The sequence below is a fragment of the Neoarius graeffei genome, chromosome 4 (genome assembly GCF_027579695.1).
Source record: "Neoarius graeffei isolate fNeoGra1 chromosome 4, fNeoGra1.pri, whole genome shotgun sequence".
Classification (NCBI taxonomy): domain Eukaryota; kingdom Metazoa; phylum Chordata; class Actinopteri; order Siluriformes; family Ariidae; genus Neoarius; species Neoarius graeffei.
Window position 1 is genome coordinate 104,619,091 of NC_083572.1, and position 18,784 is coordinate 104,637,874.

General features: G+C 44.8%; 1 protein-coding gene across 1 annotated transcript; it reads right to left on the reverse strand.

Moving 5' to 3' along the window:
- Positions 1 to 9,807: 9,807 nt before the first annotated feature.
- LOC132884654 (polymeric immunoglobulin receptor-like) lies at positions 9,808 to 17,672 on the reverse strand. The gene is made up of 6 exons (XM_060918492.1): positions 17,627 to 17,672; positions 11,974 to 12,297; positions 11,487 to 11,831; positions 11,232 to 11,321; positions 11,012 to 11,116; positions 9,808 to 10,545 (listed from the first exon to the last, which is right to left on the reverse strand). Exons 1-6 carry the CDS (start codon positions 17,670 to 17,672, stop codon positions 10,538 to 10,540), a joined length of 918 nt encoding a protein of 305 aa, XP_060774475.1. The 3' UTR covers positions 9,808 to 10,537.
- Between the last annotated feature and the right edge of the window lie 1,112 nt (positions 17,673 to 18,784).

Sequence of the window (18,784 nt, forward strand, 5' to 3'; positions counted from 1 at the left end):
GAATCGTCCTGAATTTACCCACTCATTTTTATCTCCGGTCTTTATTTGGTTAGAACAGACCAACCATGAACCCTTACAGAAATATTTTGGGTTTGGTGTGTATTCTGTATCATACTTGCACTTGATAAGGACTCCTCCTCCTGAATATCCTGTTACTTCCTTGGAGGCTCCTCCATCTAACAAAACACCAAACATCCATCTGAGCAAAACCTTCCTTCCTGTAACACTGCTGCTGATAGTGAGGATTATTTTGAAGTGCGTTTCTTTACCGGAGATCAGGCAGAGGGTGAAGATGAGGAGGATCTTCATCCTGAGTTCACACTCACAGATCACCACACCAACTCCACTTCAGAAAGATATTAAAGCTCCTGTTCTGTTCCACACTGTTACTGTCTCTGTCCTGCTCTGTAAATGTTCTGTCTTCATCTGTGTCTTGACCAGAAAGTGCTGCATCCCCCACTTCCTCTTGTAGCCTTGAGAGAAAGAGCTGCACAGCAAGTTTGTGTCTGAAATATATGTGTGAATTACATCAGCGCACTACAAATGCTTTCATATTAGTGACACAAAAACGAGCCTCTTATTACTTTTTGTATGTAAACAATCATATGAAAGTGTCCGAGTGTTTAATATTATCGTTCTGCATGTGAGCGTATTTCTCCATGTGAGTTATTTTTCCTCTCAGTGCTCCAGTGTTAACTTTACTGAGGATATTTATTACTCCATGTCAGTGTGTACTGATCTACTGCCAGAAGGCCTCGACTGCCCTCTAGACCACAAGGTGCGACACAGAGGAAGAAAGATACAGTTTAAACTGAACACTACAGTATTCACTCTGGATGGTTAAAATTTTAATAATCAGAGAGCAGGACTTTATCTGAATTGTAGAAGTGTCTGGTGCTGCTTTGGGAAAACACATAATTACATATTCACATCATCTGAAGTTCTTAGATCAGTTTCCTGCATAACAACACCGCTGTGTGTCTGTGAACACTAGGGGTGTAACACAATGACACTTTCTGTCCCTGTATCTGTTCAATGCTCTAAATATCCAGATTTGCATGAAAATTTTCACTAATTCACTCATACAAATGACATGTTTATAGAGATCCTAGCCTGGACACTCTGTATATAATGTGTTTATATGCCTGCTTAATGAAAGCTGATCCATAGTAATGTACATGCATGGAGTGATGCTTAGTGTCAGTGTATCTATAATGAGTGCATGTGAGTCTGATAAGTGTGTTCACCTTTTTAATCTGCTGCTTGTGTTGTGAATGAGATTTAAATAATTTTCTTCTGAGAAAAACAGTGTGATTGTTAAACGCACATGGACTTCTAGTGGATTATTAAAAAGTTTTACTCGACTTATTACTCAAATTATTCATTAGGATCGGCCTCAATCTGTGTACTTTATTCCAACAGAGTTATCAGTCTGATTAACAGGTTATAAAGCCGCATGTAAACATCATCACTGTGGTGGATTCATTTCAATACTGAGCTGGAATTGTTTACCATTTTGTAATTTTCACCCCAATCTGGATGCCGTACTTCACGTTTCTGTATCTATTTTTTGTCTCGTCTCGTCTCGTCTTCTTCCGCTTATCCAGGACCGGGTCGCGGAGGCAGCAGTCTAAGCATGGAAGCCCAAACTTCCCTTTCCCCAGACACCTCGGCCAGCTCCTCGGGAAGAACACCGAGGCGTTCCCAGGCCAGCCGAGAGACATAGTCCCTCCAGCGTGTCCTGGGTCTTCCCCGGGGCCTCCTCCCGGGGGGACATGCCTGGAACACCTCCCCAGGGAGGCGTCCAGGAGGCATCCGAAAAAGATGCCCGAGCCACCTCAGCTGGTTCCTCTCGATGTGGAGGAGCAGCGGCTCTACTCCGAGCTCCTCCCGAGTGACTGTGCTTCTCACCCTATCTCTAAGGGAGCGCCCAGCCACCCTGCGAAGGAAACTCATTTCAGCCGCTTGTATCCGCGATCTTGTTCTTTCTGTCATTACCCAAAGCTCATGACCATAGGTGAGAGTCGGAACGTAGATCGACCGGTAAATTGAGAGCTTCACCTTTTGGCTCAGCTCCTTCTTCACCACGACGGACCGGTAAAGCGACCGCATCACTGCGGAGGCTGCACCGATCCGCCTGTCGATCTCACGCTCCATCCTTCCCTCACTCGTGAACAAGATCCCGAGATACTTAAACTCCTCCACTTGAGGCAGGATTTCTCCACCAACCTGGAGAGGGCAAGCCACCCTTTTCCGGTCGAGAACCATGGCCTCGGACTTGGAGGTGCTGATTCTCATCCCAGCCGCTTCACACTCGACTGCAAACCGCCTCAGTGCATGCTGAAGGTCCTGGTTTGAAGAAGCCAACAGGACAACATCATCCGCAAAAAGCAGAGATGAAATCCTGTGGTTCCCAAACAGGATTCCTTCCGGCCCCTGGCTGCGCCTAGAAATTCTGTCCATAAAAATTATGAACAGAACCGGTGACAAAGGGCAGCCCTGCCGGAGTCCAACATGCACTGGGAACAGGTCTGACTTACTGCCGGCAATGCGAACCAGACTCCTGCTCCGTTCGTACAGGGACTGGACAGCCCTTAGCAAAGAGCCCCGAACCCCATACTCCCGAAGCACCCCCCACAGAATACCACGGGGGACACAGTCGAATGCCTTCTCCAGATCCACAAAGCACATGTGGACTGGTTGGGCAAACTCCCATGAACCCTCGAGTACCCTATGAAGGGTATAGAGCTGGTCCAGTGTTCCGCGACCAGGACGAAAACCGCATTGTTCCTCCTGGATCCGAGGTTCGACTATTGGTCGAATTCTCCTCTCCAGTACCCTGGAGTAAACTTTCCCTGGGAGGCTGAGAAGTGTGATTCCCCTATAATTGGAGCACACTCTCCGGTCCCCTTTCTTAAAAAGAGGGACCACCACCCCAGTCTGCCACTCCAGAGGCACTGTCCCCGACCGCCACGCGATGTTGCAGAGGCGTGTCAACCAAGACAGCCCCACAACATCCAGAGACTTGAGATACTCAGGGCGGATCTCATCCACCCCCGGTGCCTTGCCACCGAGGAGCTTGCAAACCACCTCAGTGACTTCGGCTTGGGTAATGGACGAGTCCACCTCTGAGTCATCAGCCTCAGTCTCCTCAGTGGAAGACATGACGGTGGGATTGAGGAGATCCTCAAAGTATTCCTTCCACCGCCCGACAATGTCCCCAGTCGAGGTCAACAGCTCCCCACCCGCACTGTAAACAGTGTTGGCAGGGTACTGCTTCCCCCTCCTGAGGCGCCGGACGGTTTGCCAGAATTTCTTCGAGGCCGACCGATAGTCCTTCTCCATGGCCTCCCCGAACTCCTCCCAGTTCCGAGTTTTTGCCTCCGCAACTGCCCGAGCTGCAGCACGCCTGGCCTGCCGATACCCGTCGGCTGCCTCAGGAGTCCCGGAGGTCAACATGGCCCGATAGGACTCCTTCTTCAGCTTGACGGCATCCCTTACTTCCGGTGTCCACCACTGGGTTCGGGGATTGCCGCCACGACAGGCACCGGAGACCTTGCGGCCACAGCTCCGAACAGCTGCGTCCACAATGGAGGTAGAGAACATGGTCCACTCAGACTCAATGTCCCCCGCCTCCCTCGGAAGCTGGGAAAAGCTCTCCCGGAGGTGGGAGTTAAAGACCCCCCCAACAGAGTGCTCGGCCAGACGTTCCCAGCAGACCCTCACCATACGTTTGGGCCTGCCAGGTCTGTCCAGCTTCCTCCTCCGCCAGCGGATCCAACTCACCACCAGGTGGTGATCAGTTGACAACTCAGCCCCTCTCTTCACCCGAGTGTCCAAGACATAGGGTCGGAGATCAGATGACACGACTACAAAGTCGATCATTGACCTCCGACCTAAGGTGTCCTGGTGCCACGTGCACTTATGGACACCCCTATGCTCGAACATGGTGTTCGTTATGGACAAACTGTGACTAGCACAGAAGTCCAATAACAAAACACCACTCGGGTTCAGATCGGGGAGGCCGTAACTCCCAACCACGCCCCTCCAGGTGTCACTGTCATCGCCCACGTGAGCATTGAAGTCCCCCAGTAGCACAATGGAGTCCCCAGTCTGAGCACCCCTCAGTACCTCTCCCAGGGACTCCAAGAAGGCCGGATACTCTATACTGCTATTTGGCCCGTAGGCACAAACAACAGCAAGAGCCCTCTCCCCAATCCGAAGGCGCAGAGAGGCGACCCTCTCGTTCACTGGGGTAAACTCCAACACATGGCGGCTGAGCTGGGGAGCTATAAGGAAGCCCACACCAGCCCGCCGCCGCTCACCACGGGCGACTCCAGAGAAGTGGAAAGTCCAGCCCCTCTCGAGGAGCTGGGTTCCAGAGCCCAAGCTGTGCGTGGAGGTGAGCCCGACTATCTCTAGCCGGTACCTCTCAACCTCCCGCACAAGCTCAGGCTCCTTCCCCCCCAGCGAAGTGACATTCCATGTCCCAACAGCCAGCCGCTGTGTCCGGGGATCAGGTCGTCGAGGCCCCTGCCTTCGACTGCCACCCAATCCACACTGCACCAAACCCCTACTGCTACCTCTGTGGGTGGTGAACTCTGGTCTATTTTTTGTATCTTTTTTAAAAACCTCAGTAGTGTCCAAAACCCAAAATCAGTTTTGAAATAAAATTAGAGTCGATACACTATTGAAATCACCATTAGGTTTTGTTGTCTGGTCCAGACTTGGATTCCTCGCTCGCATAACTTCATATGTTTACTAATTTAGTTGCTGATTAAAAAACAACATTCTACTGTAAAATCAATCAAGTGTTTAGTAAGCTGTGAACCGGGGAGTTCACAATTCTGGTTTAAATCCTGGATACCCAGTGAAATACAGCTTAAAGAGGTTAATTCTACAAGTTTGAGGATCAATACTGCCATCTAAAGGAGCCTTTAGCATAGTGACCTGGAAATTGTGCCCCATCTTGAATAATGAAAAGTTAATATTAGATGTAGGGCGGCACGGTGGTGGAGTGGTTAGCGCTGTCGCCTCACAGCAAGAAGTTTCTGGGTTCGAGCCCAGTGACTGACGAGGGCCTTTCTGTGTGGAGTTTGCATGTTCTCCCCATGTCTGTGTGGGTTTCCTCCGGGTGCTCCGGTTTCCCCCACAGTCCAGAGACATGCAGGTTAGGATAATTGTTGGCTCTAAATTGACCGTAGGTGTGAATGTGAGTGTGAATGGTTGTTTGTCTCTACGTGTTAGCCCTGCGATGACCTGGCGACTTGTCCAGGGTGTACCCCGCCTCTCGCCCATAGTCAGCTGGGATAGGCTCCAGCTTGCCTGCGACCCTGCACAGGATAAGCAGTTACAGATAATGGATGGATGGAATATTAGATATTTCAATTTTCCTTTTTTGTTTTAGAGTTTTAAAAATTTGAAAACTTTCTTCATTTTCAGTTTTTTGAAGCCAGATTTCAAATGCAGTCTCGGACTTTTGTATTATAACTGTATGTGTATAATAATCTGATATATTGGTTTAAATATTGGCCTGAGATGATGACTTACTGCAACACACTTGAGAACTTTTCAAAGTTTATTCTGGAACAGCCTGCTGATCACATCAATACTGAACAGTGCTTTATTAACGCTACATAAAAACAATAATTCTAAATGGCAAAAATACACTGCGCTTTACTGGGGAAACAAAACAACCACTTCACAAGCGCATGCCTCAATACAGGAGAGACAATTCCTCAGGCCAGGACTATGCAGTCTATCTTCATCTCAGTAACAAAGGACACTCATTTCAGGACTGCAATGTACACATTTTAGCCAGAGAAGACTGGTGGTTTGAAAGAGGAGCTCAAAAAGCCATCTTTTTCAACTTGGAATGTCCATCACTGAACAGACGAGGTGGTCTGAGACATCACTTATCAGCCACTTACAATGCAGTCCTTGGCACACTTCCCAGGAAACTGAACACACATCCACACCACGACTCTGCTGACTTCAATGACTCACATGACGGCAGAGAGAGCCAACGACCCACAAGTCAACCTAACAACCTTCTAGGCTGCTATCACCGTTCACACCCGGCCTTCAGTGACCCGAACACCTACAGGATGACAGAGAGGTAAACGACCCATGTGACCTCAACTACTCTCCTTAGGGTTGCTTTTGGTCCACTAGAGGATAAATACCTGGAACTCCCCACTAGTCAGACAGAAATGAAGAAGCCTTTCAGATGAGAGGTGAAACGTCTTCCAGGATGTCAAGCAAGTCCAGTTGCCTTCTTTAGCACCGACGGTTTACGATGACCTGGATGACTGAGAACCTTCACAGACATATTTTCATGTGACAGTTACAAGGCCCACAGAGAACTCAGGTTTGCTGATGGATGTAATCATGTACTGTCAGAGATATAAAACTGAATATTCTCAACAAGCCCCAGTGTTTATGTGGTTTAAAAAATAAAATGAAAAAAAAAAACCTTAATGGGATTTCAGGACTTTTTTTCCCTCAACACTTTCTCCTCTGACTTATTCAGTAGGGATTTAAATCAAAATTTCTATTTCTATAGTTAAAAACACCATACAAATCAAAATACAAAAAAATCATTACACGTACAGCATCCAGGAGACCCCCTTATCCAGAGCGACTCACAGATGTGTGTTGAAGTGTCTGTCAATAAATCCATCCTGATACTGGTTCACTAAGTCATGGACTAAAAACGGACTCCAGAAAGTTTCAGTTATTTTATTGTTTAACATCCTGGCAATAGCCTCAAAACACAACAGAGCCTAATTAATACAGAGATAACTTTACATAATTTAGCAAATAAAAAGTTGTGAAAAGCAACATTATAAACGCCCCAATTCCATTATGTGCTCCTTTAACTGATGAAGCAAACGTGCCAGAATCAGTTGCTCAATAAATTAGTACAAACAAATAAAAAATACTACAATCTGTAAGTATTAGAGAAGACAATACCAGATGCTTTCAGCGCAGTGCACTAATTTCACTGTTTCTTTTCCAAAACTGACACATTTTGCTTTAGGCCACTACAGCCAGCCCCCAATCTCAGCATATCACACAGCTATGGATCAGAAGGTCCGGGTTCGAGCCCCGTGGCCGGCGAGGGCCTTTCTGTGTGGAGTTTGCATGTTCTCCCTGAGTCCACGTGGGTTTCCTCCAGGAATGGGAGTAGAATTACATTTTCACATGCAGCATGCATATGCAACTCAGAGTGAACTATGGTATTTCAAAAAGAGCCAGTATTAAACGTTTTTGGTGGAAGGGCACCTTTAAAGCATATACACAGAGCCATGGCTTCACTTTCGTTTATAAATGCCTTGAGACCTCAAGAATGGCACAGGAATAGTTTTAAACGTTAACAATAAGTCTAATATAGTAATTTTTACAATTAAACTGATTTATATAGGTAGCGGTCTGAGTGAATGGCCTTGACGTCCGTAACGTCACAGAAGGAAGTCCTTCAGTCTCATTGCCATTTCTGCTATACTAAAACATCATCATCAGTGCCATCATCACTGAAGGCTCTGAGGAGGATATTCATCGTAAGGAGGAGGACATTCGTTGCATGCGACGAGTCAGACCATCATCATACAAAAACACAGAGCTGATTGCAACTCCAGTCCTCTATTTTGAGTTAATTTATCGCCACGCCATGTAGATGTGTTGCTGGCGGGTGCAACAACATGACAGAAGCTGGATTTACGTTGCATTCATGGCCCAAGAATGTTCAAACTGCAAAGATTTGGAGGCGTTTTGCGAGAAGTTCACAGGCACATTGGGCGCCTATGAAGTGGTTTTTCCTCTGCTCTGCACATTTTACTGAAGACTCGTACGAGACATCTGATCTGTTGAGGAGCGTTGGCTATAAGCCTGTATTGAAAGAGGGTGCAGTATCAACAATTAAAGAAAAAGAAAACTACAAGAAAAGGAAAGTTTTTTTTAATTTTTTGAAAGGAAAGTGAGTTCCTGCACCAGTTCTCCTGGAGTGAGCTGAGGGTTCTTGCTAAAACCCGGGACAGAACGGGACGGATCGCTCAGGCAATGACCTCCCCACAGTTGTTGCTAAAACCGGTGACATCCCGTTCCGTCTCGGGTTTTAGTAATTGCTTGAGCCGAGCAGTAATGGCGGAATACACAGTACGAAGAAACAGTGAATGAGTGGAGCAGCCGTCTTATTTCTAAACTGGATATTGCTGCCATCTCACCCTGATGTGGAAGAAGTGAATAAACAGAGAACTGAACGAACAACTGAAAGTCAGATTATTTCAAAAACAATCAGCCACAAGATCGGCCTTCAAGAAGCGAGAACAGACAGGTAAGCTCCGACTCTCATTTGGATAAAAAAAAAAAAAAACATTGTTTACTTGCATTTAGATGAATACATGTAACTTGTATTGTGTGTTGAAGTTACCGGTATAAAATTATTTAATTTGCTTCAGAATGCGATTGTCTCAGTTCATCTGATTATTTAATTAGCCTTTTACATTTTACCAGTGAAAATGCATGCATGTACATGTATGTTGTATAAGTTATAACACCCATCCTGTTTTAATGAGAGTCAACCCACAACCAATGAAGTCAAATCAGTCTTAGTTGAGCAAGTCGGTAACGGTATGTCTTACTTTGACCATAAATTTTTATTTATATGACTTTTGTCTATAGCTGTAAAAGGCCTCGGCCTTAAAACCAGTTACCGCTGTGACGTCACGCACTCAGGGCTGGCTGGCTCAGCAGGGCAGCTCAAATGCCAACTTTGCAGTCGATTTTAACTCTCAAAAAAATATATTTTTTTATTCCTATTTATGCAGCATACATGAGTCAAAGATGGAGATCCTATCCACTCAGAAATTTATTTAAAAATAAAGGTTCTGCGTATCTACTTTAAAAAGGTTAATTCTACAAGTTTGAGGATCAATACTGCCATCTAAAGGAGCCTCTAGCATAGTGACCTAGAAATTGTGCCACATCTTGAGATGTTGCACTTTTCCTTTTTTGTTTTAGTTTTCAAAATTTGAAAACTTGGTTTATTTTCAGATTTTTAAAACCAGATTTTAAATGTGGTCTCGGACTTTTGTATTATAACTGAATGTGTATAATAACCTGACATACTGGTTTAAATACTGGCCTGAGATGATGACTAACTGCGACACACTAGAGAACTTCTCAAAAGTTTATTGTGGAACATCCTGCTGATAACATCAAAACTGAACAGTACTTAATTAACGCAACATAAAAAAAAAATCATTCGAAATGGCAAAAATACACTGCGCTCCTTTAACTGATAAAGAATCCATGACTGAATCAGTGTCTTTACTGTGACAGAGAGCATGAGGATGGCTGATAGTGTGCAGAGCAGTAATAATGAGTGTGGTCACTATCAGAGAAAGCAAGATGGTGACGATCATCACACATCACATCACATTATCTCTAGCCGCTTTATCCTTCTACAGGGTCGCAGGCAAGCTGGAGCCTATCCCAGCTGACTACGGGCGAAAGGCGGGGTACACCCTGGACAAGTCGCCAGGTCATCACAGGGCTGACACATAGACACAGACAACCACCCACACCCACACCTACGGTCAATTTAGAGCCACCAGTTAACCTAACCTGCATGTCTTTGGACTGTGGGGGAAACCGGAGCACCCGGAGGAAACCCACGCGGACACGGGGAGAACATGCAAACTCCGCACAGAAAGGCCCTCGCCGGCCCCGGGGCTCGAACCCAGGACCTTCTTGCTGTGAGGCGACAGCGCTAACCACTACACCACCGTGCCGCCCGGTGACGATCATGTGAAATAAAATTAAGAATTGAAGTGAGCAAGTCAAGCTGATATTGAGACTTTGGGGTTAAGATAGGCTAAGACGAATGTCTCGATTTGTCTCTTTCTTCTAGCACTCGTGTAAAGATATGACTTAAAATCATACTCTAATATTCAGTATTATACATTCTCCATACAGACTGCATTTCCTGTAAAACACACCATAGTCCACACATACAGTACAATGCATACAGCACTCCATACACACAACACATACATATAGCTATTTAAAATGGATAAAATACAAAGATGAATATAGTCACAAACAGTGATCTTATATTAAAAAAACCCATCAACAATCTGCACTTAATGTACAATTATAGAAGATTCCAGACACTATGATGGAGTGGTGTTCCTCCAAGGTTGCATTCCTGCTTCATGTCCAGTGCTCCTGAGATCGGCTCTGGATCTACTGCAAACCTGAGCAGGAGGCAGTTACTGAAGATGCAAAATACTGACCTGGATGAAAGGATGGATGGAATAATGAGGAATAATAATGGGTGACTGAGCTGGAGAGTAGACGTTATGATCAGGAGGGATTATGGGTAGTTGAGAAGTAGAATAAACTTCTTAACTACATTACGTTGGCATAAACACTTTCAGAAGGATCAGAGGAGATTGTGGGTAGTTTAACACTCGAGAAATATCTGGAAGTTCCAGCGTCTGAGGCAGAAAGGTGTCTGGTGTCGTTAGCATTCTCATAAACCTAGACAGTAAGCACAGAGAAATAGAAACAAAATATATAAATATTGCAATCTTTTTTAATAAAGACAGTAAGTTTTGGTACTGAACACACACACTGATGGAGACATTTCGTGAGCCTTGGACAGAACATCGATCAATGGAAGCTGTTCCTGCTGAAAAAATAAACAGTCAGGTATTCGGTAGTTAAATTACTACTTTTGTTCTTATGAGCTTTGGATTTTGTGATGGCCAAAAATCCTGTGGTGCGTTTATTCATCTGTATTATGCGTCGTTTGTTTTCTGTCTGTTCTTCGGACAGGCTCAGTGTCACTACTCCTTCTACTGATCATGTAACTGACTAATGACCAAGATTAACAGAAAACATAGACACACCAAACATCTGAAACCGTTCAGATTAAATAGTTAATTGTGTAGTAAATATGTATCGTTCCAGACAAAGTTGGTAAGTAATATTGAACAGATGATACCTTGCATCCTGCGTCTCTTTGACAGAATCGCAATGAGGAATATGATTCCAAACAGAAACAGCAGCAGAATTACAGACACAGGGATCACAGTGGAAGCTGGAAATCCTGGAAGGGAAACAAACAGTCACTTTAACCGACATGATGATCAATCCTAAGGGATCAGATACATCAAAGTCATGGAGTTAGACTCTGTGTGTGATGTGCATTTCAGCAGAATCACCTGTCGGAGGAGAAGCTGATGTGAGCTCAGATGATGATGACGATGATGAAGGTTGTGCTGGTATTGGAACTGAAACTAGGACAGATGGATCTAAAGCATGTTAAAAAGTTTAGTTAAATAATAAATGACAAAGTGAGTGAATCTAGTGTATGACTGATAGCAGTACAGATGGAACAGAATATGGGTTACATTTGATATGTGACACTCAGATAATACTGACTGAGACCATGTGTCTGCATGACTCTCCAAACTCACCAGCAGCTCTCAGGTTGATCTGTGTGAAATAAACCTTGTATCCATGATCAGATGTCCCGGCTCCTTCAGCTCCACACCAGTATTCACCAGAGTCCTGCTCAGTCACATTTCTAATACTGACAGTGAAGATTTGTTTTGCTCTGTCATCATACAGGGAGAATTTCCCCTCATTTACATACTTTCTACTGTCTTTAACAGATCCTTTATAAAAACAAGCAGCTTGTTGCAGCGTCTTCCTGCAGAGAAACTTGGGGTCACTCCTGAGGGATTCTGGGTATTTACAGCTGATGTTCAAATCTCCTCCGACATGAACAGTCTCACTGATGGACTTCTCATAGGACAGATCTGCATATCACAACCAATCAGATCAGTTTATATGTGCATGTGTGTATTAGCTCTGATTAACAACACGCATACAGTAAATTTACATAAAAAATATAATCACAACATGTTTCTTCTGCTAAAATCCATAATTATAGCTGCTCACCTTCTGTTACATTCAGCTTCACTACAGTGTAGGTCTCTATTTCATCAGACACAACAACAGCACACGAATATGTTCCAGTGTCCTCCGTAATCAGCTCTCTGATAAACACACTGAAGAATCCTGCACTTCTGCTGTCATGAACTGAGAATCTGCCATCATGTGACCATTCACTGTTTAGTTTTGTTGTTATTTGATTAAAACACCACTGATCAGCTCCGTTCTTACAGAAAGATTTTGGTTTGTCTTTATATTCATCCTCATATCTGCACTTGATGTTGATTCCTCCCCCTGCATCTGCTCTCACTTCTCTAGAGACCAAGTCCCCTGTTCAAAACAAGTTCAAATCAGGTGCAATTCATTAAAACTGGAAATAACTATTACAATTTTATACTGGAATTCAAGTTTTAATAAAATATTTTTCTTTCAAGACAATGTCTCTCTGGCAAATTCCTGATGCAGATGATTCCAGTTCGATCACCTCTCCAGTAGCTCTGTAGTTTTTAGCTCTTTTAACCTCTTTTTTTCCCACCTTTTTACTTTCTGCTCTTCTTACAAAGACATGGTGTGTTTTTCTTCATATCCCATGGATATTTTTAACTTTGACACGCAACCAGGAGCCAGTTTTCTCTCTTATTCGAGAGAGGAGCTGCTGGCCCTGAAAGCAATGGGGCGAGCCGGGATACGCCACCCCATCCCGGCCGAGCTGAGGAGGAAACCCGGGGGCTGCAAAGCCGGGGCTAAGCTAAAGGCTAGGCTAGCGGACAACCGGCGGCGCTACAAACCATCCATTCCCTCCGGTATCATGGGGAATGTGAACTCGCTGCCGAACAAGGTCGCCGAGCTTTCCGCACTGAACAACCAGCGGGTTTACCGGGAGAGCTGCTCGCCGTTAGCCTGCGGCCATATTCTCTGCCGAGGAAGTTCAGTCACGTGATCACCATCTGTGTTTCCATCCCTCCGATGGCACACGCAGCTGCTGCATGTGAGAGGATTCACTCTGTCACAGCCAGGCTGCAGACTCAGCACCCTGAGGCATTTATAGCGGAGCACCGCACCTAGTGGCCAGTGTTAGTAATTACAGTCATACACACCGCCTAGTGGTCAGTGTTAGTAATTACCAGTCATACACACCGCCTAGTGGTCAGTGTTAGTAATTACCAGTCTTACACACCGCCTAGTGGTCAGTGTTAGTAATTACCAGTCATACACACCGCCTTGTGGCCAGTGTTGGTAATTACCAGTCTTACACACCGCCTAGTGGTCAGTGTTGGTAATTACCAGTCATACACACTGCCTAGTGGTCAGTGTTAGTAATTACTAGTCATATACACCGCCTAGTGGTCAGTGTTAGTAATTACCAGTCATACACACCGCTTAGTGGTCAGTGTTGGTAATTACCAGTCATACACAATGTGTTTATATGCCTGCTTAATAAAAGCTGACCCAAAGTAATGTACATGCATGGAGTGATGCTTAGTGTCAGTGTATCTATAATGAGTGCATGTGAGTCTGATAAGTGTGTTCACCTTTTTAATCTGCTGCTTGTGTTGTGAATGAGATTTAAATTATTTTCTTCTGAGAAAAACAGGGTGATTATTAAATGCACATGGACTTCTAGTGGATTATTAAAAAGTTTTACTCGACTTATTACTCAGATTATTCATTAGGATCGGCCTCAATCTGTGTACTTTATTCCAACAGAGTTATCAGTCTGATTAACAGGTTATAAAGCCGTATGTAAACATCATCACTGTGGTGGATTCATTTAAATACTGAGCTGGAATTGTTTACCATTTTGTAATTTTCAGCCCAATCTTGATGCCGTACTTCACGTTTCTGTATCTACTTTTTGTATCGTTTTTAAAAACCTCAGTAGTGTCCAAAACCCAAAATCAGTTTTGAAATAAAATTAGAGTTGAGCCACTTTTAAACGCTCAAAAAGGTTTTGTTGTCTGGTCCAGACTTGGGCCGAATCCCATTTCACCCCTTGGACCAACCCCTTGGGCCTTCCCCTCCATTTTGCGCGTTCACGTGAAGGGGTAGGGGTATCCCAATCCCAGTTAACACGGAGGGGTAGGGGAAGGGGTAGGGCTTCTGTACCCCTCCAAACGGAGATTTTCCTGGAGCTGACTCCGAACGAAGGGGTTTGAGTGATTTCCCACAATGCCATGCGGATTTCAGCGAGATTTCATGCGGATTTCAGAAAGATGGCGGTTCCCGCGGCGAAAGATTGTCATAAATGTATTTTCTCCATTATTTACGTGTTTTAAGTTCTTATCCAGAGGAAACACGCCGCTTGATTCGCTTTCGAGCTGAGAATGAGCAGCGATTTCTGAAATCCAAGCTGCTGCTAAAAAGCTTTGGGAGTGAGTATTGTTTTCGGTTGCTTGATTGCGTACGTTTTGTTCTGTTATTCTCGCTTTTATTGTTTACATGAGTGTTCTGACACCTCATTCTGTCGGATGTGGTGCACGAAGCGCCAAAGATATCCCATTCAGTGGTGTTAGTTAACAAATCACACCCTGCCAGCAGAGATTTCTGGTTCTGGCTCTGACTGTAGCGGCTGGTCGCAGCCAATGACGCATTTAGTCGTGTTTTGCTAACGTAAACGCTGACGGAGGTACGCGATGACGTATGCGATCGTTGAAGGGCTATCCCAATACATAGGGGTTGAATTTCAAGCCCTATCCCTTGTAACTCAGTTTCAAGGGGAAGGGCCAAGGGGGAGGGGGAGGGGTAGAAATTGGGATTGGGCCTTGGATTCCTCGCTCTCATAACTTCATACGTGTTATTTTAGTTGCTGATTAAAAAACAAAGTCTCCTTTAGATGGCAGTATTGATCCTCAAACTTGTAGAATTAACCTCTTTAAGCTGTATTTCACTGGGTATCCAGGATTTAAATCAGAATTGTGAAATCCCCGACTCACAGCTTACTAAACACTTGATTGATTTTACAGTAGAATCTACTGTAAAATCAATCAAGTGTTTAGTAAGCTGTGAGTCGGGGATTTCACAATTCTGGTTTAAATCCTGGATACCGGGCGGCACGGTGGTGTAGTGGTTAGCGCTGTCGCCTCACAGCAAGAAGGTCCGGGTTCGAGCCCCAGGGCCGGCGAGGGCCTTTCTGTGTGGAGTTTGCATGTTCTCCCCGTGTCCGCGTGGGTTTCCTCCGGGTGCTCCGGTTTCCCCCACAGTCCAAAGACATGCAGGTTAGGTTAACTGGTGACTCTAAATTGACCGTAGGTGTGAATGTGAGTGTGAATGGTTGTCTGTGTCTATGCGTCAGCCCTGTGATGACCTGGCGACTTGTCCAGGGTGTACCCCGCCTTTCGCCCGTAGTCAGCTGGGATAGGCTCCAGCTTGCCTGCAACCCTGTAGAAGGATAAAGCGGCTAGAGATAATGAGATGAGATGAGATCCTGGATACCCAGTGAAATACAGCTTAAAGAGGTTAATTCTACAAGTTTGAGGATCAATACTGCCATCTAAAGGAGACTTTAGCATAGTGACCTGGAAATTGTGCCGCATCTTGAACAATGAAAAGTCAATATTAGATGTAGGGCGGCACGGTGTAGTGGTTAGCACTGTCGCCTCACAGCAAGAAGTTTCTGGGTTCAAGCCCAGTGGCTGACGAGGGCCTTTCTGTGTGGAGTTTGCATGTTCTTCCCATGTCTGTGTGGGTTTCCTCCGGGTGCTCTGGTTTCCCCCACAGTCCAAAGACATGCAGGTTAGGATAATTGGTGGCTCTAAATTGACCGTAGGTGTGACTGAATGGTTGTTTGTCTCTATGTGTTAGCCCTGTGATGACCTGGTGACTAGTCCAGGGTGTACCCCGCCTCTCACCCATAGTCAGCTGGGATAGGCTCCAGCTTGCCTGCAACCCTATAGAACAGGATAAAGCAGCTAGAGATAATGAGATGAGATGATTTTGAGACATCTGAGGTGACAGACAGACCTAACCCTGAGGATCCAGGCACATCGGCAAGCCCTGACCCTGAGGAACCAGCCATATCTGGAAACCTTAACCTTGAGGAGCCAGCGCCTGTACTTCCCCTCTCAGTCACACAGTTCCAGTCGCCCTCTTGCACTAATTCTGATGACAACTCAACATTCCAGTGGCTATAGGTCTCCTGAAACCATCATTCCCCTGCCCAAAGCACCAGCAAGAAACGAAAAGCAAAAAAGAAAGAGGGATAGAACAAGGATCTTGATGGACACCCCGGAAAAGGAAGAACTAGAAAGGGAAGTAGGTCAAAGACAAAACAAGAAATTGAAAGTGAGAAAGCAAGGAGCAAGCAAGCCAGCAAGAAAGAAGATCCTTGAACCCAGTCGTTCAGAGGAAAACACTGGAAATGTTGTGTTAAATGACAGTTCTGATGACAGTCTTGACCTTACCAATGATGAAGAGGACCTAACGTTGAATGTTGGTGATTTTGTGGTAGCCAAATTCACTGGGGGAAAAAAAAAACTCCATCATTACATCGGTTTGGTGGAAAAGCTTGACCACATTGAGCTTGAAGCACGGTTCCTGCAAAGGAGCCGTACCACTCATGGGCCTGACAAGAGGCCTACATTTACATTCAAAGAAAAGGATGAGGCTGTGATTCCAAGAGAGGATGTTGTGAAGAAATTGCCACAACCTTTCTCTGTGGGAGGGACTGCAAGAAGAGAGAGGCAATTTGTCTTCCCCTGCAACTTGAAACAGTGGAATATTGAATAAATACCTGTTTAGTGTAATGCCTTATCTTAATAAGACGACAACCTTAGTTTAAATTCCATTGGTTTACTATTTTACAGACTCGGTTAAGCAATATTGTTCAACTGTTTCTCAGGAAAAAAAGTTTGTAGCATCAGCCACATAAAATTTTTACTTATCAGTAGCGTAAAATAGTATCTATGTAAAGTAAGACATAGAAAGCCTCACTTTAAGAGAAATTCAGGGCGAGCGTGAGCATAGGAAGTCTATAGGGTTCTTCTCTGTCACTCACCCTGTCACTGACACACGCACACACCTCCTCACCCCTGTCCTATGGCCTTAGACCCTTTAAATCACGTGCTCGTTTTTGAATGGGGAGGCGGAAAGAGGAATGAATGAAGGTAGATGAAAGCCGGCGCACGGACATTTCTGACATCCTTCAGTACTCTTCAATGCTCCGAGATAGATTGACTACTACACGCTTAAGGATTAATTTTTTTCCTTCTTCGCCCTTTTTGAGGAAGGTACATACGGACTTAAACCCACATCTGAAGAGGTGAGATCGCTCCTTTTTTTTTTTTCCTATTTTTTTTGCTGGCGAGGATTGTTTGTTTTTGGAAAGCGCACGGGCGGTGCGCGGGTTTTTGTTATACTGCTTGCGCAGTGGTTGGACTAAAGACTCTGCCCTGAAGGCTATTCTCTCACTCTTTCTCACTATCACCATCACACAATAAAATATTCACTTTGGAAATATGTTGTAAGCACGTTTCATGCATTAAGTTACAAGATTTGTTAACGGCTCGTATCGAGTTCGTTACAGTGGAGGCCCCAGCGAGGACTTGAACGCGCTTTCTTTCTAACTTTAATTTTTCACCTTTCGCCTACTAATAGCCTTTCTTTTTCTGTCCTTCATCATATATGGCAGAGCAGCTTGCTGAGGGGGCTTTAGAGCCTTTACGTGAGTCATCTGAACAGGGAGGGTTAGACAGGCCACCAATATCCATTGATGCTGAAATGGCACATCTAGCGCACCCTCACATTACCTTTAGAGAACGGGTAGATCATCTCACTGAATCCCTTGGTAGCCTGTATCTTGGTGAGGACGAGAGCAGAACTACAAGCTCTAATGTTGAAGGTGGGGAGGGTGATGATTATAATGAGGAGGAAGAGATTAACAATGACGGTGAAGATGAAACAAATGTTACCGTGTCTCATGCGTCTGTCCAACAAGTGGAAATACACGAACTCAGAAGAGCACTTGATGAAATGAAAATTCGTTTGACTGATCTAGAAACGCAAGTGTCTGAATCAAACACCAGTATCATTAACAGAGAAGGTTTAATGAGACAAATGGTTGACAATAAAATTGAGACAGTGAAAACTTTTGCTGTTAATATTGTCGCGAAACTGGAGGATGCAGTTGTACGCTGCTTACAAAGACGTGACCATCGGTGGGAAGCTCAGTTGAGGCACTTAAAACTCACCAGCACGCCCAAACTGTCTCCTGTGAATCAGACAGAAGGACAATCACCTGTGAGGTTTCAATATGACACTCAGAGCCCCCCTAGCTTTACGGGTGTAAGAACATCTAAGCTCCCCATTAAATTGAATTTTCCCGAATTTGGTGGTGACAGTGAAATAAAAGACCCCATGACTTACATAGAGCTATGTAAGGAATTTCTGGATTTAAGACCCACACCAGACAATGAAATATTAGCCACACTGTCTTCTGTGCTGAAAGGTCCAGCCAAAAGCTGGTGGATAGCAGAGCGGAAGAACATCCATACATGGGAGGAATTTAAAACTGCATTCCTATCAGCATTCTTGTCCACTGATTTTGTTCAGGAAATTGAAGAACGGTTGCGTACTCGTATCCAGAGTCTAAATGAACCCATTAGGGACTTTGCTTACGATTATAGAGCTCTCTGTCTGAAATGGAAGCCCGACATTGATGAGGCTACATTGGTCCGCCGCATTCTCAGTAATGCCAATCCGAAAATCGCTTCAGGCCTACGTGGAACAGTGAACACAGTGGCTGAATTAGTGAAAGTAGGCAGCATGATCGAGAATGATCTAGCATCAATGAAAAATTATTGGGCACGAGTCAATAATGAGA

Excerpts from the sequence above, each read along its gene's own strand:
- LOC132884654 (XM_060918492.1), bottom strand. The coding sequence starts at position 17,672 with ATGGATATTGGTGGCCTGTCTAACCCTCCCTGTTCAGATGACTCAC. Across the intron at positions 11,832-11,973 it reads GAAGCTGAATGTAACAGAAG|ATCTGTCCTATGAGAAGTCC; the intron begins GTGAGCAGCTAT and ends TGTGATATGCAG. Across the intron at positions 11,322-11,486 it reads GATCAACCTGAGAGCTGCTG|ATCCATCTGTCCTAGTTTCA; the intron begins GTGAGTTTGGAG and ends AACATGCTTTAG.